This window comes from Pongo pygmaeus, chromosome 4 (genome assembly GCF_028885625.2).
Source record: "Pongo pygmaeus isolate AG05252 chromosome 4, NHGRI_mPonPyg2-v2.0_pri, whole genome shotgun sequence".
In the NCBI taxonomy this organism is placed as follows: Eukaryota; Metazoa; Chordata; class Mammalia; order Primates; family Hominidae; genus Pongo; species Pongo pygmaeus.
Genome location: NC_072377.2, coordinates 7,709,001 through 7,733,851, shown reverse-complemented (window position 1 = coordinate 7,733,851; position 24,851 = coordinate 7,709,001). Strand labels below are relative to the sequence as shown.

The window sequence follows — 24,851 nt, the reverse complement described above, 5'->3', positions numbered from 1 at the left end:
TGCCCTGTTGCCTTGTTTCAGCAGGTTACAACCTATTTTTCATTTTTACTTGGATACAATTCCTTTTCTATAGAAAATAGGTCAGATCTCATATTTTTCCTTAGTTTCTATAAAACTATCAATAGCTCCAATAAATTGACCTCTCTGGGGAGAAAGAAAGCTTGGCTTAGGGTTTGGAACTACATCTTACACTGGTTATCTAAATGTCCTAATATTGATTTGATTAACTCCCAAACCAAAATTAAAGTAAAACTCTGAGCCCGAAAGATAGAGGAACATGGGAAAAAAGGAGTTAGTGCCTGGGATTTTACAGTGGCTGTGACAGGGCGCCTGGAGACATTTGTGGGAAGCTTTTCTCTTTTTTTGAGCAAAGTGGGTAACGCTTTATTTCACTATAGACAGACTGGATTTATCTTGCTTTTACCTTTAGAATTCAACAGAAAAGTGTAATTTTTTTCTTGAGACACAGTTTCACTCTGTCGACCAGGCTAGAGTGGGGCAGTGCGATCTCGGCTCACTGTAACCTCTGCCTCCCGCATTCAAGTGATTCTCATGCCTCAGCCTCCTGAGTAGCTGGGATTACAGGCATATGCCACCACACCCAGCTAATTTTTTTTGTATTTTTAGTAGAGACGTGGTTTTGCTATGTTGGCCAGGCTGGTCTCAAACTCCTGATCTCAAGTGATCCACCCGCCTCAGCCTCCCAAAGTGCTGGGATTACAGGCAGAAAAATGTAATTTTAAGCAACATACCCATTTTAAGACAATTCTTTTTTTTTACCACACATTAATATTAAGAAGAGTCACTTTAGGAAAACAGTTTAACATTCTAAAATGAGTATCAGGTGGTGTTTTCCTTCTCCCTCTCTCAATTCTAACAATAAGACCCCAATGATTCTATTTTTAGAAGCTGAAAGCAATTTAATAGGGCTTTTCAGGGGGAGCCGCTCTTTCAGAAGTAGCCTTTGAAATTACCATAATTGATGATAATTACTCTCAGAAATGAATAAAGAGCAATAAGCTTTAAAAAATCAGATAGTCAAAGAGGTACCATACCTTAAGGTGCGATTTTGAAAATTATGCTGACCCATGGGTACATCCTATATTGAGAAAAAAGATTATTAATTGTCAAAACATGTTTCAAGAAGAATGTTGCAATGATAATGAGGTGAAACATATTTCCTCTTTTATCATGGACAGTAACATTTAGGTAACAAATAATTAATTACTCGTGTAGAGAAAAAGAGCTTAATCCTAAATGTGAATCAAGGTGTAAACTCAGTTTATCTTTGGAATGTTGGTGTAATCTCTAAACTCTGGATGCTAGAAGCATCAGGATTGTTGTCTGGAGTTTTAAGATTTATAGCCTGCTATTATCAGATCTGATTTCAAACAGTGGCCTGCTGGGGACTGATATCAGAGTTACCATCAGTAACCTATAACCATGTGAAAATGGACTTTGGTATCAGACAAATATTAGAAAATGCTGTAGAAAGAACAAAAATATAACCACAAAATCTGTAGTCATCCCCATCACTGAACTGGGGTGTTAAGAAACAGCACCGTTGGTTAAGTATGTGAAATCACAAACCATCGGACAAAATGAAGAAATCAGCAAAGGGGTGCTGGTAGTTCCCAAAAGAGAAATGGAAGAGAGACAGAATTTATCAGTGGAAAAGCCACTGTCAAATATTCAATAATAGGCTTTTAAGGAAAGATTGCCTTTACACATTTATAGTGGGAATGAAAATAAAAGTTGGAACAAAACTGCTCCAAAGAAACTTTGGTTTGCTGCTTTGATTTCCAAGGTTATATTAGGATATGGATTTAGCCTATGGAAAGGAAAGATTTTTTTGAAAAAGTAATTGAGCTCCAAGTTTCATTCCATACAGTAAAGTACTATATTATTCAAGGGCTCTATCAATGTTGAATCAAGAGTGAATGGAGTTCTGCATAGGGGATTAGATAAAGGAATCACTTTCGGCAATGTCAGTTGTTTGACCCTGGGATTTATAAGTGAAAACTCCGATGAGGTCTTTCTGAAAGTGAGTGAGACACACAGTTAAGTCAAAGTGGTTTGGGCTTAATGCAACACCAAACACTTGAGACTTTCTTAAAGTATGCTATACTGCTACTAAGGCAATCCAAGCCTGGCTTTGAATCTACAACAGGTGGGACCAGATGGTTAAGAAAATAGAGTTCGTTCAAGAGGTCTTTGATTTTTATAAACAACTTTCTGAAGTTGAGGCACTCAACAGTTCTGGCCATATCTTGAAGAAGGCATCTTCATCAACACATAACACCAGATTAAAGTCAGACTGAAACCATTCCTGGATCCTACGCTCAGATAATAAAAGAGACAGTCACTCTTAAGTCTTAAGACAATAAAGGCTGATAAGAAATAAACAACAACAACAATATACCTGGAAAACTAAGCCTTTTCCCCACAGGAACACATGAAAAACAGCACAGGAAATCACATTCAAGTATTTATATATGATTCTTATTCCTTAAAAACCAACCGACCAACCAACCAATTGCTGATGTACAATAAATCCCAATGGGAAATGTAGTTATCAGACATAACACTAACTAGCAAGACTGAGGCTAACTTATCCAAATTATCGTTTTTCATGAGTGACAGAAACATAGGCTTTCACTGGTTGGATACTGGAGTCCTAGGATGCTGTTTCTCTAACAGATCTAAATGCTGGAAGGCCCCAGATGCCCCAGGCCTCCCACCTTGGATTGTTCTCCTCTTGATGATTTTATCTAGTCCCATGGCTTCAAATATCATCTACAACCTGATGACGTTCACATTCATGCCTCCATCTTGGACCTGTCCCGTGAGTTCTCGACTTGCAGATCCAACCATCTACATCCTCACTGCACTTAACTATAGGTTAGAAGATGTCCAGCAGAAAAGTCTTAATTTTCCATCTTAAATAATCTGGTTTCCCCCTTGTATTTGTCATCTCAATTAATGGCATCATCATTGTTCCAGCTGTGGGGCCAAAAAGTTTGGATTCATCTCTGTTCCTAATGTTCATGCATATCCAATCCATCACCAAGTCTTATTGGCTGTACTTTCACGTTAGCCCCTGAATTTGCTTCTCGTTGCTTCCACTGCTAAACTCTTAGCATAAGGGGGTATCCTTCTCACCGGGGACCCCTGCACTCTTGCTCCATTATTCCAAAGCCTAAATTATATCATGACCCTCCCTTGCTAAGATTCTCCATGACTTCCAATTGCACACAGAATGCAATATAAACTTTTACCATGGTGCATCTCACCCCATGACCTCCCTTTGCTCATTGTTCATGATGCTCCAGCCACAGCAGCTTCCTCTCTGTCTCCAGGGGACACCACACTCACTTTCATGTTTGCGCCACTGACTTTGTTCTTCTGCCACCTCCTCTTCCCATTCACTCATTTCTCCCTCTGAGACTCCCTCAGCTGACCTACTGCAGTGGCCATCCCATTTACTCCGGATGCCATCACTCAGTTTTATCTTCCTCATGGTCCTCATCAGCACCTCACATGATCTTGTTCATTTATTTGTTTTTCTATCTATGGTCCCTCCTTTGCTGTTAAAATGCAAGTGCTAGGACTTGTGCAGTCTTACGGATTGTTTGATGGGTCATGGTCTTCCGTCTGATAGTCACATTTACTTTTAGTTGAAAAAAGATGAAGAGAAGTTGGGAGAAGAAATATAAGTAAGCCAAAACATAAATGCTGAGCCCCTGCCTGTTGGGCATGGGAGTGTCACTTTGAGACCTTGGGACAGGTGGGGGCCCAGGGCGACTGAAAAACTCCACTTTCACCTGACAACTGGCATGTTCTTTCTCATTAGACAATAAGAATTATGTAATATTATATTTTTAAAAAGCTGTAACTGCATCCTTAGCACAGTTAATAGCATTATACATGAAATTTTACCCCCAGATAGTTTTAAAATCTAAAAATACTATGGGGATTATCCTAAGTGCTTGGTTGTATTTACTTTTCTCTCCTCCTATGGGCCTTTCTATTTTCCTTCTCCATTGCAGCCATCTTATCGCAGATGTCCCTGGTGTAAGGAGCTTCAGTGCTTTCTCATATGCTGGAAGTTGCAGGGAAACATGCAACCATAATAAGATAGTATCCACTGCTGCCAACACAGCCTGGATATTTGGGCAATGAAGAAATGGGCTTGATGATACTACTTAAACTCCAAGGGCATCATGCCTTTGTCTTTTTATTAAGAATCTCAAGGCTTTCTACTTCATGATAAAAGTTTTTCTTAAAAAACCCCTCAATTAATAAATAGTTGTATTTAATTGCTACTATCAGTTGTAAATAGCACTGTCTTGGGTTATGAAGCTATAATGCAAAATCACGCTAGGGTGGAACCCTTAGCAATGTCGGCATGGAGCTCACTCATACCCTGATGGTTGTTCATAAGGGCCTCTCTGAGAAGAAGAAGGTGATAAGTTTGTTTCTTACAGACAGGAGTTATTTTGGCAGGAGATGCCCAGCCTTTGGTTTTGGGAAGTTAGCTTTCCCCCAGTGCTCAGGCATTGGAGGCAGGGGAGGGCATACCGTGGTGCTGATCTTGCCGTTCTCTGTGGTCATGCTGTCCCTGTGATGTAGGTGTGCAAAGGGCTTGGCCGCCCCCCAGGACTCCAAGTACCGGGTCATGCGGACCGAGGCCCTCATTTTGGCTCCGTCGAGGGTGTGGCGAGGTCTGAAGAGATGCTGGGGGCTCCGTCGTTCTCCCTTGGGGTGAGAAACAAAGCATCACACCTGGCACAGCACAGGGCCACACATGATCCTTTTGCCATCAACCTCATTGGACTAGGGTCATTCCTCCTGACAGCCCTCTATTCGCCCTCTGTGTTTTCTGTCCTTATTCCTTCAGTGTTACTGGGGAACACACTATTTAAGTTGAGGGAATCTTTTTTCAGCTAGCAAAACATACATGTAATTGAGACTTAGAAAAAAATAATGACATGTTAATGGACATTTTTTATTAAGTAAATTCTTAAAACAGAATGTGCTGACCTGTCTAGCTTTTTCTTGATGGTTGTGTTTTTCTAAAGTGATAACTGTAGCTGTTTCTAATGCTACATAGCCCCAAACATCGTGTTTTGGTGTTCTTTACCTGAACATAATGTTCTTTGTACATGTATTTTTTGAGCCTTCCGCCGCCCATCACCTCCCAGTTCCTGCTGCTTGCCACACATCTATCTCCAGATCGATCATCAAGCTAGTTGAAAGTTTGTCTTCAAAGGTGAAACTGGGGCTTCCCAGATGCTACCATAAGTAAATGTCCATAAAGTTGATCTTGTTGATTTTATGATATTGGTTTTCATGGTTCAGAGGTCTTTCTTGCTGATATTTGCACCATTTACCAGCTGTGTAATTTGGGAAGAATTACATAACCCCTGAAAGCTTCAGATTCTTAATCTGTAAATAGTGATAATACCCATTTGGCAGGAATTTGAGAAGGGTTAAAGGAAATGAGAACTCTAAGCCCCTTGATCTGGCCTAAATGTGGTGTGAATGAAATAAGAGATAGTTTTTCTCACTGTTTGTATGGGGTGGATCATCTTCCAGGCAATAGATATTCTTATGTTACGGAAGGTAAATATGCTTATGCATACAGACAATCTCGCAAGCATGTTGATGTAATATTTATGTGTTAATCTTTCAAATATTTCTTTTCTTTTTTTTGTATATGTTCATCCTATTTTACTTAATTGGATTTTTATCTTCTAAAGTCCTAAGTCAATCATTTTCTCTTTATTTAATTTCCCAACTGACAGGTGTCAACAGCTGTGCCCACTGAGAGGCTTTCAGATGCAGCATCCACCAAGGAATACACCAACTAACACACATGACGGCCTGAACTAGCAACCTGCATCAACACCCTCATCCTGCAGACAAGCAATGCATTTCAACTGCTCATTTAATAAGTATTTGAATTCATAATTACAAAACATCTTCCGTAATTAAACCACCATATGCATTTAAAATATTTTGGGGACAAAGAGTAGCAAAGAATTATATTGGATATTGACTAAAAACACTTATGAATATCAATAATTTGCTCCTCCTCCCTTTTCATCGTAGACTCTTAAAATGATACTGACCTTGGGGTTGATTACAAAGTAGGTTTTCACCAGGTGCTGTTTTAAATATGGGTCCCTAATGTCACCATCTCCCTCCTCCACTTTATAAGCGCCATTCAAGTGCTCCAGGGTGACGGAAGAAATGTGAACACGTCTGAAATTGCATTTTAAAATCACAGTCAAGACATAAAAGGATAAGTGTGAAGAAAGGTTTCTATTTGCTCATGATTTCTGAAATAATTTATCCACCAAATGAAGGAAAACCTACATGTTCTTAGGAGCACTGACCGCAATTAAAGTTTATATTCTATTGACCACTGCTTTGGAAAGACGCTCTTAGAGGTCGTGCACTACTAGTTTTGGAGCTTCTCTGCACTCACAGAAACCTGCACGGTGGGTGTGGTGAATTACAGCAAATACAACTGATTATCTTGAATTTTTGTGAGAATATCTTTGAAATGTATGTCATGGGCATTTTAGGAAGTATGCTAATCTGTATAATAATGTAGATTTTCTTTCTCAGTGCTTGCTCTCTTGCTTCTCTAAACTATAGCCCTTGATAAAGATTCTCTTGACTGAAATATGTTATTCTCCCCAGAGAAGAATGCTGTAGTCACTTATTTTAATATAATGGTTTTAGAGGTCAACAGTTCTAGACAGATGCCATATCTGTACTGTTTTGTAAAACGTCTTTAAATCAGATCTCTATTCATACATTTGCAAATAAGTAAAAGTTTGTAATTTACTGTCTGATATTCACAGTCTTTGAACTATGGACAATAGGGGTCATGGTGTAGGGACTTGAGAACTCATCTTTATCTGCTTAACATAAGAGACCATTGGGCATGAGTAACATGATACCAACAGAAGCAACAGAAGTGATCAAAAACTGAGCACTCCGTCATTAGGCTGATAATCTGTCATTCCTAATAGTGCTGCCTGCCTGAAGAAAGAAATCCAATGCTTGGCCTTACCCAGGGACCCCTCCAGCTTCCATGTGGTTGGCCAAGGTCACATCATGTGACCACACATCATACTGCCACTTCTGCAGACCAATCACGCCACACAGGACATTCCCAGAATGCACGCCCACACGCATGTTGATATCAACTCCAGTAGCATCCCTCACTTTCCTAAAGAAAAGGGAAGTAAGATTATGATCAAGTAACATCCACTGTTTCCTTTAACTCTTGGCCAATTTTCGCAGTATTTTATTATTCAGAATTTTTCAAACTGTCGGAAATGACCATAAACCTTCCTATGGGAGGAGATCACTCCTCTGAGCTAAGAACGGTTTTTCCTTCCAGTCACTCCAGACTAGACCAATGTTCTTGCTATTAAAGCCAGATCAGGCCAGACTATAGTGATGACAAAACATTTTGGCTATAACTTTTACTTCTGCAATGAATATGTATCAAGCAACTACCATGTGCTGGCACATGTCTGCATTTTCATACTAGAATCACGTGACATTGCCTTGTAATGTCAGAAACAGTCTTAAACAGGGTTTGCAATTTTAGTGCTTAGCACAATGTACCTCTCCAATGAATATCTTCTGCTAACAAGAGAACAATATAGCTCATTTGTGAGCTTAATAATGATTTTAGCCTACATAAGAATTTTTAGCAAAATAATCACGACATTAAGCCTTTCCAGTTGTGCACATTCTTTAACGAAAAGAGAAAAAATACTTTTTAGGACCTTATCACCAACTCATTAACAGAGAAAAATGATGAACTTCAATGAAGAAAAAATGGAAATGCTTGGCAATGCTTATTTGTTCTTGCTGGCTGAATACATTAAAGTAGTATTGCAAAAAAAGTATACAGGAAGATGTTTCTAGTTACATCTGAAGAATTACCCCAAGAGGCAATGTGGAGGGAAGCAATGATGCCGACTGCAGCACAATCAAAGAAAGACACCACTACTTGTGAATCGTAGTGAAACGAATCATTAACATCTCAAAATGGCATAGGCATGTATGTCATGCTTAAATGATATAATGATACCATTTTAGCATGCTAAAAATGATCAAACGAAATGGACCCACGATATAAAAATAAATCGCACTCTGAAAAAAGAATATAGAAAGATATTTTCCTTCCCGTTTCCTTTCCTTTTTTTCCCTCACTGTCTTCCTTTCTTGTTTTTGCAAAAAAGCCATCTACCCATTTGGCTCTATGCAAGTCATCCAAACCTTTCCTTCCCGCCCCACAAAACGAGCCAGAGCATCAGCAGGACAAGGAGACCCACCCCCACCCCTCTGCCCTGTATCTGCAGGCTGTGGCTGTGCGAGCACTGGGGCGTCCCTTCCTCCAGACTTTGCTTATAATGACTCCTCTTCCTGCTCCCCATGCCCCCAAGCCTCTCTTTGGTGTCATGTGGCCAGCTGGCATTGTTCTTCCGGGCTCAGACACAGCCCCATTCAGAAAGGCGTTCTGTGCTCTCCTCTCTAGGCTGGTCTAGGCAGCCTTGCTGCCTCTGTCCTCTAACTGCCTTGAGGGCAATTAGCACTCCCTGTCTGTCTCCATCTTGGCCCTCAGCAGAAATTCAGCCTGGGTGGACACAATCTCCTCCAAGTGGATTGTTTACCTCTCAAAGGGTTCAAGGCCCAATGCAACAGCACAACTTCATACAAGTTTACTAATGGACCAAGGTCATTTTTGAAAAATGTACTGTGCTTCTGTCTTTGAGCAATGATGATTCTGAAAAATTCGTTAGAGAACCCATAATTGTTCCTAACATTTTATGTTGTTGAGAGGACATTTCCAACCACGTGACGTTTCTGTTTACCAAAATAGGCCAGCAGAGAGCCAAGGAAGCAGAAAAAAGGAGTCTCAGATTGTCCATTTGACAGAGCTGAACTCCTTAACGAGCTGACTGGTGAAAACATTAAAACCGTCTCCATGTTGTCTTCTTTTAAAAATGAGTTGACCGTGGGTTCAAATGAATCAACTAGCCACATGTTGTTTTTTTTTGCAGTGGCGCAATCTCGGCTCACCACAAGTTCCGCCTCCCGGGTTCATGCCATTCTCCTGCCTCAGCCTCCCGAGTAGCTGGGACTACAGGCGCACGCCAAACTGCGGGGCTAATTTTTTGTTTTTTAGTAGAGATGGGGTTTCAATGTGTCAGCCAGGATGGTCTCGATCTCCTGACCTCGTGATCCACCTGCCTCGGCCTCCCAAAGTGCTGGGATTACAGGTCTGAGCCACCGCGCCCATCCAACTAGCCACATGTTTTGTTGCATGTATATGCAATTTATATGATCTGTAGAAAAACGCTGAAGTCATTGCTTAAAGCTTGCAACAGTAGTAGGTAAGCAGTACAGTTTAAGAGAAGGCTTAATCCCTTATAAAATCAAGGTCCTGAATATTACTTGATTAAAAATAATTTACATGTTCATGGCAGAAAAAAGAAATGTTTCTAAGCATTGGAAATGTTCCAAAACTGCAGCTGAAGTGCCTCTGCAGTGGTGCCTGGGCTAGCAGGGAATGAGGTGCTGCTAAGTGTGGAGGTGTGAACACAGAGGGAAGAGCAGGCAGCTGTCTGGGACTCATGCTGCTGGTTCCTATGACACTGAGACCATCTGGCAAAAACCCAAGTGCCAGGTGTGCATGTTCCCCTCACCGGCTTAAAAAATGAAAATTCCTGTCTGGTACCCATCCCACCTCATGGCTCAATGAACAGGAATGGAAATGTGCATCCTTGCACGGGAGAGAGGATGAAAGTGAACAAACAATTCCTGGAACGTGCTGAGATGTTCTCTCTGTTGCTGCCCTTTCATGCGGGTGGGGGTATAACAAAATAAACTTTTTTTTTTTGGACAGAATCTTGCTCTGTTGCCCAGGCTGAAGTGCAGTGGTGTGATCTTGTCTTACTGCAACCTCCATCTCCTGGGTTCAAGTGATTCTCCTGCCTCAGCCTCCTGAGTAGCTAAAATTACAGGCATGCACCACCACACCTGGCTAATTTTTGTATTTTTGTAGAAACAGGGAAAATGGCCATACTGCCCAAGGTAATTTATAGGTTCAGTGCCATCCCCATCAAGCTACCAATGACTTTCTTCACAGAATTGGAAAAAACTACTTTCAAGTTCATATGGAACCAAAAAAGAGCCCGCATCGCCAAGTCAATCCTAAGCCAAAAGAACAAAGCTGGAGGCATCACACTACCTGACTTCAAACTATACTACAAGGCTACAGTAACCAAAACAGCATGGTACTGGTACCAAAACAGAGATATAGACCAATGGAGCAGAACAGAACCCTCAGAAATAATACCACACACCTACAACCATCTGATCTTTGACAAACCTGACAAAAACAAGAAATGGGGAAAGGATTCCCTATTTCATAAATGGTGCTGGGAAAACTGGCTAGATATATGTAGAAAGCTGAAACTGGATCCCTTCCTTACACCTTATACAAAAATTAATGCAAGATGGATTAAAGACTTAAATGTTAGACCTAAAACCATGAAAACCCTAAAAGAAAACCTAGGCAATACTATTCAGGACATAGGCCTGGGCAAGGACTTCATGTCTAAAACATGAAAAGCAATGGCAACAAAAGCCAAAATTGACAAATGGGACCTAATTAAACTAAAGAGCTTCTGCACAGCAAAAGAAACTACCATCAGAGTGAACAGGCAACCTACAGAATGGGAGAAAAATTTTGCAATCTACTCATCTGACAAAGGGCTAATATCTAGAATCTACAAAGAACTCAAACAAATTTACAAGAAAAAAATCAAACAACCCCATCAAAAAGCAGATGAAGGATATGAACAGACACTTCCCAAAGAAGACATTTATGCAGCCAACAGACACATGAAAAAATGCTCATCATCACTGGCCATCAGAGAAATGCAAATCAAAACCACAGTGAGATACAATCTCACACCAGTTAGAATGGCCATCATTAAAAAGTCAGGAAACAACAGGTGCTGGAGAGGATGTGGAGAAATAGGAACACTTTTACACTGTTGGTGGGACTGTAAACTAGTTCAACCATTGTGGAAGACAGTGTGGCAATTCTTCAAGGATCTAGAACTAGAAATATCATTTGACCCAGCCATCCCATTACTGGGTATATACCCAAAGGATTATAAATCATGCTGCTATAAAGACACATGTACACATATGTTTATTGCGGCACTATTCACAATAGCAAAGACTTGGAACCAACCCAAATGTCCATCAATGTAGACTGGATTAAGAAAATGTGGCACATATACACCATGGAATACTATGCAGCCATAAAAAAGGATGAGTTCATGTCCTTTGTAGGGACATGGATGAAGCTGGAAACCATCATTCTCAGCAAACTTTCGCAAGGACAAAAAAACAAACACTGCATGTTCTCACTCATAGGTGGGAATTGAACAATGAGATCACTTGGACACAGGAAGGGGAACATCACACACTGAGGCCTGTCGTGGGGTGGAGGGAGAGGGGAGGGATAGCATTAGGAGATATACCTAATGTAAATGACAAGTTAATGGGTGCAGCACACCAACATGGCACATGTATACATATGTAACAAACCTGCATGTTGTGCACATGTACCCTAGAACTTAAAGTATAATAAAAAAAAAGAAACAGGGTTTCACTATGCTGGACAGGCTGGTCTCAAGCTCCTGACCCCAGGTGATTGGTCCACCTCGGCCTCCCAAAGCACTGGGATTACAGGCATGAGCCACCATGCTCAGACCATAATAACCATTTTATTGATCACCTTGTCTACTATACATGAAACAAACAGAGGAAGAATGTGGAATCCCTTGTACTGGAAGTGGCAGGTAACAGGGACGCAAAGCCATTGCCTGACTTGAGGATTGAGTTGAGGGATCAGCAAGAATTGGGAGAGGTCCCTCAAACCTGTTGACATTACTGAGATTCTGCACACATAAGATATTACTGATGCATCAATGATCAAAAATAAATAAAATGTGGTATATACCCACAGGGGAATATTATGCTGTCATCAAAAGCATCAAAAGGTGCTGACACATGCCACCACAAAAATGAACCTTGACAACACTAGGCTGAGTGACAGAAGCCAAACACAAAAGGAAAGATATTATATGATTCCATTTACATGAAATATCCAGAATAGTAAAAATCATAGAGACAGAAAGTAGAATAGAGATGGCCAGGAGTGGGAGAAGGGGTAATGGGGAGTTACTGCTTAATGGGTACAGAGTTTCTGTCTGGGGTGATAAAAAGGTTCTGGAAGTTGACAGTGGTGATGGTTACACAACATTTTGAATTTACTCAACATCACTGCACATAACTGTATATTTTTATGTATCATTGTACATTTTTATATACACATAAAAATGATTCAAAGGGTAAGATTTATGGTATACATATTTTATCACAGTAAAAAATGTAATAGTATTTCTAATGAACTGGTGACATGCCAGTGCATGTAATGTAAGGATTCTTTCTCCTAAAACATCTTCAAGACATTGGAATAACTCAAACATTATGGAACTGGAAACAGTTCATTCAAAAGCAGAAACAAGGCTTTAGTAAATGGGTGGATTCTTTAATCCAATGTGTTATTGATGCACATAATTTTGCCCTTCGTAAGACTCTTTTCCGCAACTAATTGAAAAGGAAATAAAACAAATACCTCCCTCCAATAGTATTCATTTCACCTTATGTTTGAAACCAACATTGAGGTTGTCACCAGCGGCAGGTTACAAATTTGAAAAAAAAAAAATATTTTTTTCAATCCAATAGTTCCACTGATTAGATTCACTTACATCTAGATCCATAGAATTAAAAGTAGTTACTTTTGAAAAAAAGCTAAAAACTATTTTTCATATATCAGAGAGTACATATGATTTACTTATGGGAAGAAGCAATTATGGCTATGTCTCACACTATGCATTTTGTATAGGAAACTGAGTTCACACTAACCACTCTTTCCATCTCAACTCCCTCATCGACTTCATTTCCCTCCCATTTCTGATCTGTCCGACAGAAGCATGCAGGAGTTTGCTACGGAGCTAGTGAATATGGAACATGCGGGTCTCTCCATCTCATTGGCTGAGGCTGTGTGTGTGTGTGTGTGTGTGTGTGTGTGTGTGCGCGCGGTGGGTGTGAGGGGGTGGGGAGTGGGGGCATTAATCTTCCCAGGACCATGCTGGGGAAGTCACCTGTTAATATTTTAGTCGCTTCAGCACATGACCAACACAGTGACAACAGGATTTGATGTATTCTCACATAAAGCCCTTTCTACTTTAATCCTGAGACAAGGAATGAGAACATCAAGCTCACAATTCCAACCCTGTTCAGATTAAAAAAAAAAAAAAAGTTGAGGATAAGGTCAAATAATTTGACCAAAATGGACAATCAAAAACCCAATGAAGTACAATATTGCAATCATGCAGTCAGCAAACAAAAGGCTTTATTATTTATAAGAATATTGTGGCTTCTACAAAGGGCATTACTAAAGAAGGTATTGCTACTATAATTGTGATGCTGGTAATAAAAATTACCCTTTTACCTTATATTTTTACCTTGTAGCAGTCAATGGTAATGATATCATTATTCTAGGTAAGCAAATCTTCTCTGGAATCACAGTGAAAAAAATTACAGATACAATGCAGAAAACATACGTTACAAATACAAATTAAAATTAAATTCACAGAGCGGAGCATTTTTGACTCAATGAAAATATTTTTGTATTGGTTTTTACATTAACTGCAGTCTGTTTGTAAAAACTACCTCTTCCCTTACAATGTGTGTGAAGCCACAGAATTTGTCAGAAATTGGAAAGATGATAATGTGCACACTCTCACCTTAAGATCAAAGAAGACGTTCAAAATTTCTTTTAAAAATCACCTTTGAAACAAACAAAACTGTCCTTCCCTATAGATTTCCAACTCAGTTTCACTGTAATCTAAGGCTCATAGTAACAATACTAGGCTGGGTCAGGCAGTGCATACCTGTCATGTCAACAATTTGGGAGGCCAAGGCAAGCAGATCGCTTGAGCCTAGGAGTTCAAGACCAGCCTAGGCAACACAGAGACACCCCGTCTCTACAAAAAATACAAAAATTAGCTGGATGTGGTGGTGCTTGCCTGTGGTCCCAGCTACTTGAGAAGCTGAGGTGGGCGGATTGCTTTGGGCTCAGGAGGTAGAGGCTGTAGTGAGCTGTGATCTTGTCACTGCACTCCAGCCTGGGTGACAGACCATGACCTTATCTCAAAAGCAAACAAACAAACAAAAATAATACTAAACACTTAATGAAGTCTTACTTTCCATTGCGTTACTCACATCCCAATAAATGGGTTTCTGCACAATTATATTTAAATGCACAATAATGTATTTAATGCCAGTAGGCAGAACAACAGAAATAGTCACAGGTGAGATTTACAACCCCAAATTGTTAGACAGTTAAAAAAATGCTTACTGTTGTTTCCTGACTCAGGAAACAACAGATGCTGGAGAGGATGTGGAGAAATAGGAACACTTTTACACTGTTGGTGGGAGTGTAAATTAGTTCAACTGTTGTGAAAGACAGTGTGGTGATTCCTCAAGGATCTAGAACTAGAAATACCATTTGACCCAGCAATCCCATTACTGGGTATATACCCAAAGGATTATAAATCATTCTACTATAAAGACACATGCACACATATGTTTATTGCAGCACTGTTCACAATAGCAAAGTCTTGGAACCAATCCAAATGTCCATCAATGGTAGACTGGGTGAAGAAAATGTGGTACATATACACCATGGAATACTATGCAGCCATAAAAAACGATGAGTTCATGTCCTTGGCAGGGACATGGATGAAACTGGAAACCATCATTCTCAACAAACTAACAGAGGAACAGAAAACCAAATACCGCATGTTCTCACTCATAAGTGGGAGTTGAACAATGAGAACACATGGACACAGGGAGGGGAACATCACATACCAGGGCCTGTCGGGGAGGGGGTGGGGGGAGGGATAGCATTAGTAGAAATACCTAATGTTAATGATGAGTTGATGGGCTCAGGAAACCAGCACAGCACATGTATACCTATGTAACAAATCTGCACGTTGTGCACATGTACCCCAGAACTTAAAGCATATAACAAAATGCTTACTAAGCAGTCCACTTACTTTATGGCTTCACACATGTCCAGCCCCATTTTCACACAGTTCTTGGCATGGTTAGGGAGAGATATAGGGAGTCCAGATACACAGTAGTAGCAGTCTCCTAAAATTTTAATTCTCATGCATTCATTCTCCTGGAAGAATAAATTACAGAATTTCAGTTGCATTAAGCACTTGCAAAATGATCTAGATTCATGTAATATCATCAAGCACCAGCTTTGCTTACACCATTTCAGGGGCGTCTGGAGAGAGCAATGAGAACCAGTTGGGCTTCCCTTCATTACTCAACCAGAATGAGCTGCCCTCCCCTACATGCCGATTTCCAAAGAGGAATAAAGAAAGAAAAAGGGAAAAATGAGAAAGAAGGGAGAATGTTCTGGAATGATTTACACTTCATAGAAGCAGAGAATGATGGTGACGGGGCCAATCTCTTTAGTCTGAGCAGCTCCAAACATTAAGGGTGAAATAAAACATTCTATGCCCAGCTGAGTCTTTCAGAGTAGAAAATGATGACCAGCACTCAGTATGAATTAGAAATCTCAAGTCCTTCCCTACTGTGCTTATGGTTTCTTTTATTTATTTTAAATCCAAAGCAGATTCTTACCTGCAGATATGTTGCTTCTGATAGACATCATCACACCTAATGAGCTGCCATTCAATACTGCCAAGTAATTTAAAACTTAATTCTCATCTTAGGCTCGATGGTTTTAATGTAAAATTTGACTACCTCATTATTTTCTGGGCTAAATTTTGTATTTATATTTTAATATTTAGATTAACTGCATTCATACATGTTGATCCTATATTTGTTTCTAACCCTTTGATGCAGCTTACAGACTCTTCAGTAAAATAAAAGAAAAAGAAAAGCAAAAAAAGATGTACCAAATGCAGGCATTTTTTTCTCTAACATGAACATAGGCTTATGTATAAACTGAACAAATTTGAAATAATCAAGTGAACACATCTTCTCAAGCATGTGTTAGATTTGCTGAATATTTTGCATATTTTTTCCCTGTCTGATAGTGCATAAGCCAGGATGTACTTTCATATGTATCTATAGTACTACAGATGATGTGCTTAGTAATTCTTGATGACAATATCATAAATAAGAAAAAGGCAAACCATTACATATTAATCAAGCTTCCCTCCCATTCTTCCTAAACAGATATTCTGAGACTAGAAAACATGACAGTTAACAGCGAATGGCAATGGTTTTGAGTTCCTTAGTGTAAGGTTATGTGCTTTACATAGTACTCAGTGCACTGGGGTATCTGTTTGCCGACAATAACCCCCCGTTATTGAACTGTGAGCCATGAACTCATGTCGAAGGCACACTGTCCCTCTGACCAATGATGGATAAACCAATGGCTGATAGTCAGCCAAGGGTGTATACTCCTTTGTTCCAGTGATTAGAGGAAGTCATCTTGAGTACTTCTGTTATGGGTAATGAATTGTGTCCTTCCAAATTCACGTTAAAGTCAGTCCTGATACCTGTGAACGTGAACCTATTTGGCAATAGGGCTGTTGCAGATTTAATTAGTTAAGACGAGGTAGAACTGGAATTGGGTGGGCCCTTATCCTCTAAGAAGGGGAAATTTGTTCACCGAGACAGGCTTGTAGAGAAGAGAATGTCATCTGAACACTGGAGTTATGCTGTTCCCAGCCAAGACTGAAACGTTTCTTCCTAACATGAATAGGTAGTCCAACAAAAATGACCTTTTATTAATTCAAACTTTTAAGGCATCATTTAAGTTTCAAACCTTTCTTTTCTTATAAATGAACACCCACAAAACTCACCCCCTTCCTCTGGCTTGGTAAAGGAAGGAAGCAGAGCTGTGCTTTTACTGATTTTTTGTAATCTCCAGCGAGAGCTGTCATGGTCAGTGGAACTACAGAAGGCAAAAACCTTGGGGAGTTTGGCCCAAGAATGATCACGCTAACATCTGCAAGCCAGATTTCTTCCGAAGAGACTCCGCTGGAATGTTCTGTCTTGTTTAAAAGTGATCTAAATCACACAGTGAACTAAATTTAGGATCTATTCTTCCATAGCTAAATAACTGATATTAGTAGGCATAATGAAGCATTTTTGTTGTGGTTCTTGGGAACAATTCAAAGAGAGAATTGACCAGAAACATTTAATGAGAAGTACAGGGCTTGCAGGAAGAAACTTTTTGTCATTGATATTGCCACCAGCAACTGTGGCAGTTCTAATAAATAACAGGGTCTAGTGTGGTTTCAGACAGTTTCATGTCATTTCCTGTCTGTGAAATTTCCCATGAAGAGCATATGAATGGAAGATGCTAAACTTCCATTTCTGTTTAAGTGGCACAAGAATCAAAGGATTAAAATGAGACAAGAGTAAGTGAAGGCTTTGCATGGAAGATATGCATTCTATTTCAGGAGCTCTTCCAGGGTCCTGCTTAACAATAGGAATAGAGGATGTTGGCAACTAGAGGAGTGGAAATGATTCTACCAGATCTTTGACATGGAAATGCCTAAAAGAGCACCTTAAAATAATACCATGTAGAGGGATTTGCAAATGGAATCTCACTGCCTGGAATGTATTTATTATATGTGTGCTGAATTATACATAGGGGGAAGATTTAAAATAGACAAAAACGTGATAATGATATGCCATGGCGTTTTTTCATCCCTGAGACAGGTTTGAGGCTTATGAAAGATCAATAGCAAAGAAATCCAACAACTTTTACAAACAACATTCCTAAAGGATGCTTTTATGAAAAAGTAAACTATTGATAGGTGGATGAAGAAAAACGAAACCAAGAGTTTAGAAATCTTCAGAGAGGAAGAGGATCCATAATACTCACCTTTGCAATTTGATCAAACTTTCCGAAGAGCTCATTCAGCATGTGGACTAGTTCTCCCGGGGAGCAGTCACTTGCCAGCCGGGTAAAGCCAACGATGTCAGCGTATAAGATGCTGTGGGAAGAAAGGAGGTGAGGAGACAGAGTTTTCCAGTTTATACATTTTTTTAAGAAAGCAATAATAATTTTTCCACTAAAATCATGTAATTTTGCTTACACTTTATATTTTCATGAGTAAGATGTCATTTTCTCAGATTAAGAATATATAAACATTTTTTTGAACTTGTTAAGCATTTTTTGAGGTTAAACTTTTGTAATTAAGATGGGGAGTGAAGCAGCAAAATAATTTTTAAAAATTCTGTTTGTATTGAGTCAAAGAAGAAACTGGAAAAATAATCCTCTTTTTATAAAAGATTACTTAAATGATTCTGGAGTCCTTCCTATCTGCCAGGATGACGCAGACATGGAATATCTTCCTGACGTTCAGAATTTAGCTGGGAGGATGTATTGAACAAATGTGAACATCAACAAATGTCCAATCACAAATCATAAAAAGGGTTACAAAGGAAAACGAGACAGTGTTATGAGAGAGAAGAGTAGGGGCAGATTGGACAGTGAGGAGGCCGGGAAGGTCACTCTTAGGAAATGACAGAGCAGCTCCCTTCACGGGATGTACACACTAGGGAAGGCGAGTGTGAGATTCCTCAGAGCTTTTTATGTGTTTAAAATAGGAAAACACAGCACCTGTGTGCGCACTGCAACTTTTCCTACACAATAACATGTTTCTGATTTGTATCAAGGTCTTATAAAGAAGCCTAAATTTCTGCAGGTGGTTTGAGATTCACAAAGTGAATATGTATGCCTTAAGATGTCCCATGGAACAAAAACAACTACTATTTCCCAGCCATTAGGATGGCTCTTACAAAACATACAAATAATGGTTGTGGATGAGAACCTGGAGGAGTACACATGCGTTGCTGGTGGGAAGGTAAAATGATGCAGCCACTCTGAAAAACAATATGTTCGGTCCTCAAAAAAATTGAACAAAATACCATATGATTCAGCAGTGCCACTTCTGGGTATATATCCAAAGATCTGAAATCAGGAACTTGAATGGATATTTGTACACGAATGTTCATAGCTGTAGTATTCACAACAGCCAAAAGATGGAAGCAAACCGAATGTCCATCGACAGATGGATGAATAAACAAAATGTGGTCTATCCATACAATGGAATATCAGGCAGCCTTTAAAAGAAATGAAATTCTGACATGTGCCGAAACTCCTGAAAACATTCTACTAAGTAAAATAAGCCAGGTACAAAGAACAAATACTGTATGATTCTACATATATGAGGCACACAGTATAGTCAAACCATAGGGACAGAAACTAAAATGGCAGTTTCCTGGGACTTGGGGGAGGGGGAGGTGTGGAGTTATTGTTTAATGGGTTCGGAGCTTTAGTTTGGGATGAAGAAAAAGTTCTGGAGATGGATAATACTGATGGTTGTAGAACAACGTAAGTGTCTGTGATCTAACCGAACTGTGTACTTAAAATTGATTGCAATTGTAAATGTTATGCTATGCATATTTTACAACAATAAAAAATGTATAAAAAGGGGCACCAGTCAGCAGGGTCTCAGCCAGAGCAGGGCAGGACTCTGCTGTTGGCCATACTCTGCTCCTTCTGCTAAGCCCAGGATGTGTGGCTGCACCTTAGAGGAAATACTTGCTCCTCTGCTGATGGACACGACCTGTGGGAGACCTCTGATGGTTACAGGAAAATCAGGGTTTCTAGGGCAGCTTTACCCTCCACTCTGTTCAGATGATCCCGTAGAAATCATCCTTATTTCTTCCATGCTGATTTATAGTGGCAGGGATCACAAGTGCTGAGCCATTGTGCAAGAGGAAGGATGAACGATGCTCGCTCAGAGAAAGAGTCCCTGATTCAAAGCAGTATCAGGGAGGTAGCATGTGTGGATGGGCAGTTGACTCCACTTCCTTCTTGCTCACGTCATCCACAGTGCTTCTTGTGCTCAAACTTACAGTGAACAAAGCAGCTCTGAGATAGGCTACCTGTAGATAGCTTAAGCTGGTCCAGAGGTTATTTTACAGCAAAGGGATTTAAAAAGTAAGCAGGTGGCCGGGCGTGGTGGCTCATGCCTGTAATCCCAGCACTTTGGGAGGCCAAGGCGGGTGGATCACCTGAGGCCAGGTGTTCGAAACCAGCCTGGCCAACATGGCGAAACCCCAACTCTACTAAAAAGTACAAAAAAAATTAACTGGGCACAGTGGCAGGTGCCTGTAATCCCAGCTACTTGTAAGGCTGAGGCAGGAGAATTGCTTGAACCTGGGAGGCGGAGGTTGCAGTGAGCCGAGATTGCACCATTGCACTGCAGCCTGGGTGACAGAGTGAGACTCCGTCTCAAAAAAAAAAAAAAAAAAAAAAAGAAAAGAAAAGAAAAAAGAAAAGCAGGCAATTGTGATGCAAGGTACAAAGCTGCAAAGGATTATGGTAGAGAAAGCACGTGTACTTATAGGACCATAGAGGAAGAAAAACGCCTCGTAGAACCTGACCATATTGCCACTTTAGAAACATCACTCCTGCTGTGGCAACCTGGATGCAGGCAGTTCAGTTACAACTATATCCTTGGAACCCTGGAAAGCCCCACTGAAGGTCTATAAGGTGGTGAAATAGAAGTGGACAGACATGGGAGATAGGAAGAAGAATGAACTAGATTTGTCACTAATTTGATGTTGTAGCGGGGGTTGTCTGGGAGAGGGAAGCATTGAAAATGAAGATCCTGTTTCTGGCTGAGCAATAGAGTTCAGAAATCTAGGTTTGTGCAAATCAAAACAAGTGTGTAGGGGAAGATAAGTAGTCCAACTTTGGTTGTGCTATGCTTGATGGTGGTGTCTTAGATGCACGTTAAGTACATGAGTATGGAAAGCTATGGTTGAGGCCTGTGTATGAGCATCATTTAGGTGGGAATTAAAGTCCTGGAAGAGGACTGGAGAGAAACCGAGAGGAGGTAACAGAGAACCCCCAACATATTCTCATTTACAGGAGAGACTTGATTTAGGGAAAAGAAAAGAACAAAACAGATTGTCAGAAGAAAACTAAGGGAATGCAATGTCATGAGACAAAGGGATGGGAAAATTCTTTAAGTGGGAGGACAAGGCCAAGGGGTCAGGTACACTTGAGTGGTCAAAAAGTGACTTAAAAATATTTCCCAAGATGGGAGGGGCATTGCTGAATTTCAGACATTTAAGGCTAGAAAGAGCCATTAATAGCATAATACACTTAGATAACTAAATGTTTCTTCTATAATCGTATAGGCAAAATGCTCACAAACCTGAAGGCAAGCCAGTATTTTAAATAATTTTACTCCTTAACATGTGTGAACTTTCTTTAAATGTATTTAGTTTTTACTATCATGTATCCATCCAGTTGTGCTTCCTTAGATGCCATTCATACACATATGAATGCCATTCATACACATATGAATGCCATTCATAACATATCTGTTACCTCCTTCCTGATATGTCCTATATCACACTGACATCTGTGTATGCTTGGGTATTATATAGCTAATCTAAAATCTGGTGTCAAATGAGATTTGTCCTAGCAATGTCTTTAAGTAACAGTTAAATTTGTTTCTTATTAACAAGCTTCAAAAAACATAGACCTGAAGCAGCCTCACTCTTCTAAAAACTCTAATGACTAAACTAAGACCATCAAAACATAACAGATGAGGTCAGATACATGCACAGGTTACTTATGGCGATAACTCAGTGATATGGTTTGGATTTGTGTCCCCACCCAAATCTCATGTCGAATTGTAATCTCCAGTGTTGGAGGAGAGGCCTGGGAGGTGATTGGGCCAGAGGGGTAGATTTCCCCCTTGCTGTTCTCATGATAGTGAGTGAGTTCTCACGAGGTCTGGTTCTTTAAAAGTGTTTGGCACCTTCCCCTTCCCTCTCTTTCTCCTTCTCTGGACACGTAAGACGTTCCTGCTTCCCCTTCACCTTCTGCTGTGATTGTAAGTTTCCTGAGGCCTCCCCAGTCATGCTTCCTGTAAGGCCTGCAGAACTGTGAGTCAATTAAACCTGTTTTCTTTATAAATTACCCAGTCTCAGGTAGCTTTTTTATAGCAGTGCAAGAATGGACACATACTCCCAGCTAGAATGCAAAGCAGTGTATTAACATACTGAGTGGATGAAAGAACAAACCCCCGAAAGATGTGGTACTGGGAATGGGAGGGGCACAGAAGTCGAGATGGTCTGGGTGGGCCTCACTTTGCTGTGGCTCGGAGACAGAAGCAGGAGAGAAATGGGAGGGACGATCCTCTCCAGCCTGAAGTGAGGCCTCCTTACAATTTCTCTCTAGAGCTCATGGGAGACAGAAGCCCCACATCAATCTCTTTCCCTACTATAATCCCATGATGATAACATGTTAGTTTTCTAGGCACTGTAATTCCCAGAACGACTCCTGAGAAGTAGATATGAGTATACCAGTCTCAGAAAAGCAGTAACTTTCATGGTAAATTAACTAAGGTGCACATCAGTGTTCTGTGACTTTGGTCACTGGTCTTCCAGACCTGAGAAACTCATCATGCTGGTAGAGAGAGGAACACCCAGCTTCCCTGGGATGTGTTGTCTTCACAGAGGCCCTGCTCCTGCAAAGTCTATTTGGAGGACTCAGTCTTGTGCCTGGAGATCCCACAGACTCTCCCTCCAATCTTACTGCAATCTGACCACGGGGTTTCCAGAATGAAGACCCCGCTGTCCCCCTCACTCCTTTCTGTGATGGATGCTTGGCTACAGAAGCCAGGGCTGTGAAGGACAACTCAATCCAACACAGCAAACAGCATCCTATTTTCTCATCTTAATGTGAAGGCCCCGAGAGGCAGGAACAGGTGAGTGGGATGGCAGAATCTGTGTGATTATTTCCCCTGCAAAGGATCCACTGTCACAAAGGAGAGATGGTGATATGAGGTGTGAGATCCCAGGCAAAATGTCTCCAGTCAGGCAAACAGACTCCCAGACCAGCCAAGGAGCAAGCATAGCGTCATACCTCACGTTGGTATGCCGCTTCACGTACAGGTTGTGGAAGTTATTTGTGTTCTCCATCTGGCCCGCCTTGGGGCCCTGCAGCCTCTGGATGATCTCGGCTTTCATCTCCATGGCAATGTGGGCCGGCAGCAGGGAGAGCAGAAGCCGCTCCTGTACAAGGTGGGGAAGGAGGAACAAATGTCTCTCAGACACCTCGGGGGATGACCAAATAACATTGGAGATCCTCACTGATTTGTAGGAAGGCCAATTTGGGAATTCTTTCCTGGAAGCTAAAATATAGATTCTAGAAATACATATTGGGAATAAAAAGAGATTTTCTAAGGTCAGACTGTATCATGATATTATTTATTATTTATTGAATTCTAAGTGTGTGTTCTTCAGTATGAAGAATAAAGGAAAGCAAAGTTATTTCCCTAAAGATTTTTTAATCTATTTTGATTTTAAAGTAGCAAAGCCGAAACAATATTAAAATTTCAGAAACCACGGGTCAGTCTGAGATAGAAAACACTCATTTTCGCCTGCATGTTCATTTCTGAGCTAAAATACTAGCTTTATTGCACTTAAGAAAGACAGCTGATATTCCACCTATTCCACATTTCTTAAATAAGATAAACGCTTTCAAAAATTTCATTTCCTCTATGATAAGCACCTAATCCTCTTTAGTAATTCTAAGCTATTATAAAAATGGAGTCAGAAATGTTAGCTTCTGTAAAATGTCATCCATAAGAAACTACAGGTGGAACACAAGGAAATGATAACATATGAGCTTTTTGAGTACTTTTGGTCTTTATATTCAGTAAGTCCAGGAAACAATAAATATTAGTAAACAATATTGTACTCATTTTAACATAAACTTATTTTAGTTAGAGTGGCATTTTCTCATTCTCCTCAATGAAAATACACAATAGTTTTTGGAGGAAAAGCCTAACAGAAGGGTAATCTTCAGGACATATAGCCATCCTGGAGAATTTTAATGTTAATACATTTTAGAAATCATCATATTCTTTAGCTATTGTAGAGTTTAGCAACTGATATTCAATGTTGATAAACAAACATTTGTTCAATGAAACACTTTATCTATCACATCTTTATCTATCACATTGTCTCTCTTTCTCTTTTTCTTTTTTTGGTAAGCTGATGAGGGATTAGGGGAGGAGGGGAAGCTCGGATTTGCTTCCAGGTTCACAGGGCCAGGTGTCTATCTCTTTGTCCACTCCTAGTGCACATCACTTTGGTGGCTGTTGGAAACTTCCACTGAGAGAGCTAAGGGTGGGTCAGGAGTTCACTCTGATGCAGATGGGATGATCCTCCCCCCGGCTCATCCCTCCATGGAAAGACAAGGGCAAAGGCAACAGAAAACACAGTATGTGGTCATGGGGGAAGCTCAGTGTATAGAAGCTAGTTTCTCCATGTACTGGCATAACTGAGCATTGATCATTTATTCATTCATTCATTCATTCGCTTATTCATTTATTCAGAAAGTATCCATCTTTGACCAATAAATGCCATGCCCTTTGTAAAGCACTAATGGTAAATTAAAGAAGGATGCAGAGACTGCTCTGCTTCAGTTGCCCTTCTGTTTCCCAAGAGTCAGGCATTAAGCTTCCTCCAAACACCAGCCTGTCCATCTAGTCTCGTCTGACAGCAAGTGCATTGTGTGTTGAAGCCTTGGTTATGAATGATATGATACCAGAGACCCTGTCGCATTCTCCTTTGAT

The 24,851-nt window shown here is 40.3% G+C and overlaps 1 protein-coding gene across 5 annotated transcripts in view; it reads right to left on the bottom strand.

Moving 5' to 3' along the window:
* ADCY2 (adenylate cyclase 2) overlaps nt 1–24,851 on the bottom strand; it is a 430,631-nt gene that overhangs the window by 114,119 nt on the left and 291,661 nt on the right. For all 5 annotated transcript variants that reach the window (XM_054487685.2, XM_054487688.2, XM_054487686.2 and 2 more), the window contains exons 5-11: nt 23,135–23,283; nt 18,062–18,173; nt 15,240–15,367; nt 7,088–7,246; nt 6,135–6,267; nt 4,582–4,758; nt 1,056–1,099 (exon numbers count right to left, since the gene is read on the bottom strand). In XM_054487685.2, the coding sequence (XP_054343660.1) occupies nt 1,056–1,099; nt 4,582–4,758; nt 6,135–6,267; nt 7,088–7,246; nt 15,240–15,367; nt 18,062–18,173; nt 23,135–23,283 (902 nt within the window). The remainder of the gene's footprint in view (nt 1–1,055; nt 1,100–4,581; nt 4,759–6,134; nt 6,268–7,087; nt 7,247–15,239; nt 15,368–18,061; nt 18,174–23,134; nt 23,284–24,851) is intronic.